The 10,168-nt window shown below is 44.7% G+C and overlaps 1 protein-coding gene across 2 annotated transcripts; it reads left to right on the forward strand.

Moving 5' to 3' along the window:
- The first annotated feature begins 1,832 nt into the window (after window positions 1-1,832).
- TENT5A (terminal nucleotidyltransferase 5A) lies at window positions 1,833-9,841 on the forward strand. 2 transcript variants are annotated; one of them, XM_032275432.1, is made up of 3 exons: window positions 1,833-2,356; window positions 2,535-3,132; window positions 4,246-9,841. In XM_032275432.1, exons 1-3 carry the CDS (start codon window positions 2,337-2,339, stop codon window positions 5,020-5,022), a joined length of 1,395 nt encoding a protein of 464 aa, XP_032131323.1. In that variant the 5' UTR covers window positions 1,833-2,336; the 3' UTR covers window positions 5,023-9,841. The 2 variants fall into 2 exon arrangements, with proteins under 2 accessions (XP_032131323.1, XP_032131324.1); XM_032275433.1 differs by having other exon boundaries at window positions 1,986-2,301.
- Window positions 9,842-10,168: the final 327 nt, after the last annotated feature.

The raw sequence follows: 10,168 nt of genomic DNA on the forward strand, positions 1-10,168 counted from the left end.
CAGATGTGTTCACTAAGTTCCTGCTACTTCCATAAACCCTATCTCAAGGCACTACCAATCTCATTAACCAAGGGAGTATACATATCCTCTCTGAAACAAGTCTCCAATTCAACATGCTTCGCTTTGTAGCTAATGCTCTTCTCCTCTTTCCCCGACTACTGAAGGAACATCCATTCTTTCAAGATCCAGTCCAAATGACACCTTCTTGGGTGTCTCTCCCAGTTTCCTATGCCGTTAGCCCACCACGCTCTTGCGTCAGAATATACTTCTCATAATACATATGCAACTGAGCCATAATCATGCCCCTGGGTACCACGCCCTCTAGACTATGTGAAATGTAGTCATTCTTGAATCTTCAGCACTTAGCCTGTTGCCTGGCATGTAACAGGCGACCAAATGCTCTCTCTATATACACATGTGCACACAAGAATATGCATATGCGTATATACGTATAAAATGCCTGGTTAAGATAGATTCATGCGCAGATGGCTGGTCGGGGACCACATCGGTGTGCTCTGAAGGAAGCGATGGCCCCCTGCGGACAGGGTAGTGGTCCTGGAGTCCGAAGGCGCACCTCAGTGCTTAGACACAGCGCTCAGAGGACGGCCTTTGCCGCGGCGCCAGTCGGGTTTCCCCATTTTGGGACGCAGCTCGGCAGGACACCGGCAGGGGGCGGCATCGTCCCGCAGCTGGATGCTCCACGAGTGACACGCCCGCACCCCACCTCTCACCTCCAAGCCGCGCAGCTTGAGTGATTAGGCCGGGAATCCCCCAGTTCGGAGGTGCGGGCTGTTTTTCTTCCCAGTTTGGGAGGGCAGGGCTGAGCAGGGTTTGGGGAGTATTCTGTGACCCTGGCATTTTCCCCCTTCGCCCCACTAACCCCCGGCAGCGTCTAGGCGCTGGGAAAGCTGCTCAGGGTTAGTTGACGGAGGTAGCAAGCGGCCAGAAGAGACGGCCACAGCTTTCTAGCAAAGACAGTGGTGGTGGCAGGAGTGAGCGTGGGGAGAACCCTTAACTCTGTCGAAGTAACTGAAGCTGGAGGGGAGAATTCGTTTTATTCCTGAAACTCCTTTTACCCCTTGTGGGAAACCAAATAGTATTCCACGGACACGATGATGCACTTAAAATTGCCAAACCTTAGCGGGCCGCGAGGAAGGCGCTTCGCCGCCTCCGGTTTTCTGAAGAGAACGCGCAGCAAAGCGCTCAACACCCAGTCGGCCTTTCCCCCGACTCTGGGGCCGGGCGCACTACCCGGGCGCGCTCTCTGCGCCACACTCGGCCCGCCCCGTCCTCTGCGATTGGCTGCTCGCCCGCGTCGGCTCCGTGACGCACCCGGCCTCCTGGGAGCCACTCCGGCTCAGGAGCCGCGCACGCCCGCGGCCTGTGGTGTCGCACCCGCGCCTTTTCTTGCTCGCCAGGAGCTCCCTGGCGCGCCTGCCGAGGTTTCGAAAATCGAAACCCGGTTATCAACAAGCCCTTCCCACCCGCGCCGCCGTGACTGATTTGCGTGCACGAGTGGACTCACGAGTCCACGCTTGGACTGGGTTTGTCAGTGGAGTAAATGGTCTAGCTAGACACCAAGGTTTAAAAGTGAGGAACCTCCGTGAGAAACCTCCCAGTCTCAGCCCTGAAGATCTAACGACGGGCTGTATCCGCGAAAATTTTAGAAAGTTTCTGCAGTTGCAGGATTTTAGTCGTGATCTGGTTTTGATGACCAGTTATGACTCCTGAGGCATTTAAAGTATATCCTCATGGGGGAAAAGATGCGTGGGAGGGGGCGTACTTAAATCAAATGTATGTATAAATACACGCATAGTTATAGGCGCAGACACGTATCTACACAGACAGCCCGGGAACTCGCGCTCTCAGGAGGTCGTCCCGCAAACGGGCCGGCTGGGCAAGTCCGCTGCGCGCCTGGCGGGCGGGGTAAGGGAGGGGGGCAGGAGGCGGTGTCCTATGCAGATGAGGAGGGTGTGGCGAGCGTGCAGCTCCGGGGCCCCGGAAGCGCAGAGAAGCCCGGTATAAAAAAAGTACTGAAGACGTTCTCCCCCGCACAACTGCTAAAGCTCCAGAGACAAGCGTGTGCGGCAGCAAGAGCCGCCACCCTCGGGACCACAGCAGCTGGGGCGGCAGCGGCGCGGGAGGGGGCACGGGGAGGGAGTGGTGAGCGCAGGCGGCAGGGGTCTGGGAAAGACTAAGTCGCTAGTCGCTGCCGGAGCGCACTCGCAGCTCCTGGAAGTGTTGCCGCCTCGCGGTTTTTCTGTCGCTCGCTGCGCTCCTAGAAGGGGCGGCCGCCTCCAGGTGACACAGACGGGACTCTCGCTTGCGCTTTCCAGATGCATCAGAGATACTTTTGGTGCGGGGCTGCTCTGCGGGGCGCGGTGCGCGGCTGGGGATTATAAGGGCCCGGGGAGGGAGGGTCTCCCAGGAGCCCCCGGGTCAGGGAGAGATCGGTGGAGGGGGCGGTCTTTTCCTGGCGGGCCGCTGCCCTCCGCCGCCGAGTGTCCTTACGGCTTCTTTCCCCTTCCTTTTAGGACTGACCAGGGCCAAGTGGCGCTCGGTGGGCACTACATGGCGGAGGGCGAAGGGTACTTTGCCATGGCCGAGGACGAGCTGGCCTGCGGCCCCTACATCCCCCTAGGCGGCGACTTCGGCGGCGGTGACGACTTCGGCAGCGCAGACTTCGGCGGTAGCGGCTTCGGCGGCGGCGGCAGCAGCAGCTTCGATGAGCACTGCTTGGACTATTGCGAAAGCCCCACGGCGCACTGCAACGTACTGAACTGGGAGCAAGTGCAGCGGCTGGACGGCATCCTGAGCGAGACCATTCCGATCCACGGGCGCGGCAACTTCCCCACGCTCGAGCTGCAGCCGAGCCTGATCGTGAAGGTGGTGCGGCGGCGCCTGGCGGAGAAGCGCATCGGCGTCCGCGACGTGCGCCTCAACGGCTCGGCCGCCAGCCACGTCCTGCACCAGGACAGCGGCCTGGGCTACAAGGACCTGGACCTCATCTTCTGCGCAGACCTGCGCGGGGAAGGGGAGTTTCAGACTGTGAAGGACGTCGTGCTGGACTGCCTGTTGGACTTCTTACCCGAAGGGGTGAACAAAGAGAAAATCACACCACTCACGCTCAAGGTAAAAACTACCCGAGATGCACTTGGGTCTTGACCCGGCTGGGCCGGGTGCGACGGGGAGCGGGCAGAGGGGCATCGGTTAAATGCCATGAATCTGTGGCCATCACGGGTTTGGGCGCGTGTATTTCTTTGATTTTTGATTTTTTAAGTGAGTAAGCTTAAGTGCGTGGACGGTGTTGAGTGTTTCAGTTTACTTGATGCTTCGGCGCTGCAACTCTTCTCCAGCGTCCTCCTCTGCCCTCCCTTCTCTTCCTTTTCCTTATGTTTTAACTCTTGGCTTTCCCTGTTGGAGTCTTGTCCAGAGTAGTTTCTGATATTCGGCAGAATGAAATGATGTAAATAATGTTTTGAGTTATGATCTAGTCCTTGGGAAAAGAGCAGCCTGAAGCAGAAGTGAGTCAATGAGTTTTTTTTATTGTACTGGAAAAGGTGAATAGATTTCATAGCAGTACTCAGCTGACTCTGTGTTAAAGGTCTATCTTGTGGTTCTCCGTGCTGGTTCGTATGTTAAGGGTATAGTGGTATCCCTTACCCACCCTCTACTTTAGTTCAAGACGAGCTTTATATGATTAGTTAAAATTGTTTGAAGAGGCAGGCTCCCAGAACGTCGTAATTTAGTTTATATTTGATTGTAACTGCAGAGTCCCCCTGGAGGAACACACAAGATACTGATAACATTGATTGCTGAGGGCGTAGAGGGATTGGGTGGCTTGGAATAAGCGTGAGAGGCTGACTAACCTACCGCTGAATGCCTTTCTGAGTCTTGAATGTTGTTTGGATACTGTGTGAATATTGTGCCTATTAGACCATTTTCAAAAAGTAACACTTAAAAGTCAGACATGACAACAGAACCTCTTACTACTGTGCTACGTCTGCCAAAAGCCTCAAACCATTACCTCTAGTGCCTTTCCCAGACAGTAAAACTACTCGTTAAAAGTATTTTTTTTTTCTATTTTCAGAAGACCGTTTATGCCTGTAGGTAGTGTTTGGCTGAAACTTGACAAAAGGGAAAGAACAAAATAATTCTCAGCTGTGAGGAGGATGGATTTATTTATTTATTTATTTATTATTGTTTTCTAGGTTTGCTCATTTTGTTTTATCTTTTAAATTGTAGGAAGCTTATGTGCAGAAAATGGTTAAAGTGTGCAATGACTCTGACCGATGGAGTCTTATATCCCTGTCAAACAACAGTGGCAAAAATGTGGAACTGAAATTTGTGGATTCCCTCCGGAGGCAGTTTGAATTCAGTGTAGATTCTTTTCAAATCAAATTAGACTCTCTTCTGCTCTTTTACGAATGTTCAGAGAACCCAATGACTGAGACATTTCACCCCACAATAATCGGGGAGAGCGTCTATGGCGATTTCCAGGAAGCCTTTGATCACCTTTGTAACAAGATCATTGCCACCAGGAACCCAGAGGAAATCCGAGGGGGAGGACTGCTTAAGTACTGCAACCTCTTGGTGAGGGGCTTTAGGCCCGCCTCTGATGAGATCAAGACCCTTCAAAGGTATATGTGTTCCAGGTTTTTCATCGACTTCTCAGACATTGGAGAGCAGCAGAGAAAACTGGAGTCCTATTTGCAGAACCACTTTGTGGGATTGGAAGACCGCAAGTATGAGTATCTCATGACCCTTCATGGAGTGGTGAATGAGAGCACGGTGTGCCTGATGGGACATGAAAGAAGACAGACTTTAAATCTTATCACCATGCTGGCTATCCGGGTGTTAGCTGACCAAAATGTCATTCCTAATGTGGCTAATGTCACTTGCTATTACCAGCCAGCCCCCTATGTAGCAGATGCCAACTTTAGCAATTACTACATTGCACAGGTTCAGCCAGTATTCACATGCCAGCAACAGACCTACTCCACTTGGCTACCCTGCAATTAACAATCATTTAAAAATGTCCTGTGGGGAAGCCATTTCAGACAAGAGAGGAAAAAAAAAAAGGGGGGGGGGGAAGTGATCCAGCCCTTATTAGGGATGTGTTTTGTGCAATGATGATATGCTCCTGGTTTTAAGTTTGGCAAAGCGTATGTCTCTTTCAGTAAATATGGGAGCATGATCTCGAAAGGATCCTTTTCCCTAGCCCTCCCCTTATTCTCCAACTCAATTGGATTCTATCCTGCAAAAGAAGAGAGACCTGTCATTAAAAGTAACCAGGTTCTCCTGATATAAGAAGAGAAGAAATGTTTGATGACAATATGGGTTTGCTGTATCTGCTCCCATAGCTTTGCCATAGGAAAAAAAAAGTGGAAAGTTTCTTTTAAGATGGAATTCATAAAAGGGAAAATACAGAGGAAAAAAGATCTCATTCCAACTTGTGAATCAGTTCAGGAGTTCAGATATTAATAGTAACAATACAGGAAAAGGGGGAACTCCAACATTGGGATTACTGTCTAAGGCTTGTAGCAAGTGCTTTCTGTGGAATGACCTTGTTTTGCTAACAGAAACGGCTTGCTCCAAATGAACAGTAGTAGGTTGGTGCAGATCTCATAACAAATAGCAGAACTTATGATGACACAATCCATTAATTCCAGCTGCGTGCATAGTTCGCATTTTTAAAATGTAAAAATGCAAGCAAAAACAGCTGTAGCAAAGAAAGTGTGCTCAAGGACCAAAGATTTAACAGATAAAAATACCCAAGTAGAAGAGATAGAGTATATGAAGAGTTATTATATTTGTTACACACCGATATACATCAAAGTGCCTGTTGCCTTCTGAAAATTTGAAATGGCAAAATTATTTTATGGTTTAATGATTATTTTATTTTATCAGGGACTGCCTCAAGAAGAAAATAAAACAACATATAAGCTTGTGAATGGTGGAGAAAATGCCCTATTTTTTTCTTGGCAAATACTTGTATAAAGTTAACATTGTTGATCTGATATTATCATTGGTACATGTGTATGTGTGTGTTAATTATGTATGTGTATATATATACATTTTATATGTATATATACACATCGTAGATTGACTATGATCTAGAATAATGTCTCAAATAGGAAATGTTTAAATACCGTGTGTTTTTTTTATGTTTTCAACAGGATAACATGAGACGTGGGCATATTGCAATGATGAATTAAAATCCACATCTAAAAAAATTAAATGAAGGAGGGAACCAAGTAATATATTTCATAGGAAGAGCAGATATTATACAGTTTTTGTGGTTTTTTTTTCTTTTTTCTTTTTTTTTTTCCTTTGGTGAGCCATAGAATTCCACAAATGGGAGAATATTTGTTTGGCAGAGCACTCCTTTTTATATTGAACTGCCATTTTGACAGTTTGAACCCCTTAATTTAAAAAAAAAATAATTGCATGCCTCCATGATGTTTAATCTAGTGGATCATGGATCAGTGATAGGCTACTTAAATCCCTAACTGCTAAAAATAATTTCTGGTGATCTGAACACTACTTACTAATATTTAAATGAATTTTAATGAATGCATTCTGCGTTTCTGGACCACTAGAATTTAGTAATGTGAAATGACCCTTTTTAAAGAATATTTGCACAATTGCTTAAAATTTATATATGAGATATATATTATATATAACATTTTATAAATCATGTCAATATGAAACATCTTTGATCTGGTTGTCACACTGCATTTAAATATTTAGTACTGTACTTTGAATCACTTTCCATTAAATCAAATCCAACTTTATTTTCTTTTTTACAGAAATACCAGTTACACCTTTGTGAAATGAACTGGCCTTACTATTTCAGTTCAATGACAGCTAAACCTGAAACCACCCTTTCTCCTAGCCAGTAGTCCCTCTAGACACTGGTCTCTGAAAATGCATTTGTTAAAAATGAAACAAAACTAACACATAAGAACCTTCCCTTTATGTCGCGAAACAACCACATAATCTCCACAATCTTAATGGATGACTGCTTGCTGTGATAATTTCTCTAAGACCCAATCAGAAGATTTTCATCAGCAGTAAAAGAGGGACCACGGGAGAAAATAGTATCCTCCTGTTGGCAGTATAATTTGTTTGTTTATCTGGGGATCCTCAGATGCTTAGTGCTAGGTTAATCCAGGTTAATCTGTCTGGACTACCTTTTGTGCATCTTTCTTTGAAGCCTTAATGGAACCTGATGGTTTTGCTGTAGCAGCTTACCTGTGAATTTTGTCAGAGCTGCAACAGCTCCTGCACTGCCACTCAGTTTTCTAAGGAACTCCTCCTACTACCATCTTGGCTCAGTCTCCCTCACTGCAGCCCTGGGTTTGAAAAATTAATTGCAACTTCCCAGGAAACATTGTTCAGTTTGCAGATTAAGCCTGGCACTCACCTGTCAGCAACCAGAGCTCCACTTGCTTAGTTGTTTCGAAGTTTTCTAAAAGAAAACTATGGGACCACTTGTGAACACAGGAGCAGCTTGTGATCTGCTTTCTCATCCTAACTCTTGACAAATGAGTTGTCTACTATTTTAAAGACTGGAGGTCTCTGGCTCTGCCATAACAACAACTTGCTGTTAATTTATGACACAGGTTTTTGTTTGGAAGAGCCTTATTTGAAATACACTTTTCATTTATTTTCTCAAATATTTATATTCTTTTCTTGCTTACTTCAGGGTTGGTAGCTTAGTTGGAAGTGCCAGCACCTGGCACCTATTCATATAGAACAGGCTGTACTCAAGACAACTTCCAGCATTTACTTTAAGACTTACGTAATTTATTTCTATTTTGTATGTACTACAGTCTTGTGCATATGTAGTTGAATGCACAGTGAACTATATGTCTCTCTTTGTCGATGTGTGGCGTAAAAATTTGAATGTCTATTGAGAGAAAGCCGTGTGTATAGGTCAGAGGAAAGAACAGCTCTCGACTCCCTATTAGCGCCTGTGATTTGTTTGCTTTTGTGTTTATCTGGCCTAGTGTGCTGTTTCTTTAAACCAGGAGGAAGTTTTATCTTTTCGAGGCTCTTCTAACCTGTCCAGTCTGGCATGTCAGAGAACACTTAGCCTGTGACAGTGCCGTTTTTAAAAGTTTACTTAATTTGCAGTAAATTCAGCTGCCTCAAGAACTCCTACACCAAGATGGACATTTTCCTTCCAGAAATGGAATCAAGTATCTGCTCACTTTGGTATTGGATGGACTAATAATGTAGCTCCAAAAATGCAAGGATGGAAGAATATCTGTAATCCAAGCCACGGAAGGAAATGAAAAGTGAACGTACTGTTTTTACCACCCCTTTCTGTTTGCTTATTGTTGGTTGCTTCACTGTGCATAAAGTTTTCAATGCAGTGCTTGTTAAATAAATATTGTGAACTATTTTGTAAATGAAACGTATTATGTTGTAAGCTGTCAGCAGTTCAAAAATAAGTTTTAGTTGAAGTGTGTTAGATGAAACCAAAAAGCCAAAAAAAGTAATTTCATATATAGCATCTATTTGAATATAATCTTTAACATTTCTTTTAGCATAGCCTTTTCAGTGCTAAGAAAGAATCTCTATGTTATATTTTATTAAACTAATGGCTTTCTAACAAAGCAAATGGTAAAGTACAAAGTTGGAAGATGTCAAGTTAAGGAGACTTGCTGCAAAGCCTTGCAGAATGGAGGAGGCTCTGCCCGCTGGCTGTCTCTCCCTCCAACCTCTCTACAATCATTGCCTGCTCTGAGGCGTCCTGTTGCAGCAAGGCTGCACCTTGGGTCACTCTTTTGGAATATTTGACTATAGGCTACGTCACAGGCAGAGAAGGAGTTGATGGAAAATGGACTAAAAAACTGACATGTTTGAATCAGTGCTAGAGGGAACAGATTGTGAATTTTGTTTACAGCATCCAATATTTGGATTTTTTTTTGTAAATAAAAAAGTTATTTTTTTCTATTGATTTGTGTTTGCTGTCTATAATGTCTGTACTGACTAAAGACCATGTCCTTTGAATCCCAACCTATGTCCTTTAGAAAAAACGAAGCGGTACATAGAGAAGAGTAGCCTTCAGCCACTTTCTAATTGAAGCACGATAAATGAAAACATCTAGCTTTCAGCCAGCCCATTGCTGACTGCCTCAATTAGCTCCAAAAGCATCTAGCTAATAGATGCCAACAATTTTTTTTTTGTCTGGGTATTAATTTAGCAGTGTTAAGTGACCCAGAAGTCTGAACTGTTTTCTGATATCAGTAGAGACTCATGTCCCTGGACAGTAGGGCTGGAGGGAAGCCCTCTGTGGGCCTTGGTCTTCCTGAGTAGCCTTAGGGCTGTGATTCTGTCATCAGCAGTTCTATAGATTCTGTTCGAGGCTCTATAGTGTTTTTCAGTTTTTAAGTTGGGTGAGGGAAATTGGTGGCCAGGAATTGAAAGGGGAAGTATAGAGAAGGAAGAGCAATCAAAAGATCTAGTACGTTGTTGTTGTTGTTCTCTGTGTGTGTGTGTTGGGTACAAGGGAATCACCCTTTTGTCTAGCATTTAATGTAGCCTCATCTATTCAGATTGCTAGGGGGCATACATTTATGTATTAATTGAAATGTTTATTTGTATAATTTTGGAGATGGTCTCAATGCTAGTAGAATGAAAATTTGGTAAGCCCGGTCTACTATAGGACATAACATGTGGTTGTAAAAACCACTTAAAGTCTTAATGTTGGATAGAATGCATGCTTGACACTGAGTCTATGAGTCACTCATGGCATCAAAAGCCAGCTTCGTTCATATATACAGTACTTGATAAAAATACAAAGTGGTTATTTGGTTTCATGATGGTATTTGTGTGTCATTTTCTTCTTTCTTTGTGCAGCCTTTCTATAGCCAGTTCCTCATATGTTAAGAACAGTATATATTTAACTTCTCCTAGACTTAGATACACCTCCCATTTCTATTTGAATTACTAGGCTGCCCCTCCCAGCTGAGCCTGGAGAGAAGTAATTTACCCTTCCTTTCCTTAGGAACCTCATTTCAAATTTCTAATTCCTTTAATAAGAAAAAGAAAAAAATATGCCAAAAAAGAAAAATAAATATCGTCTTTAAATAAAAAGAATAGGATTTTTAAAATTAAGTAATTTCAAAATTAAACTGTAATTTTCTTTTCAGAA

This window comes from Sapajus apella, unplaced genomic scaffold (assembly GCF_009761245.1).
Source record: "Sapajus apella isolate SASKATOON/1434 unplaced genomic scaffold, GSC_monkey_1.0 scaffold6, whole genome shotgun sequence".
In the NCBI taxonomy this organism is placed as follows: domain Eukaryota; kingdom Metazoa; phylum Chordata; class Mammalia; order Primates; family Cebidae; genus Sapajus; species Sapajus apella.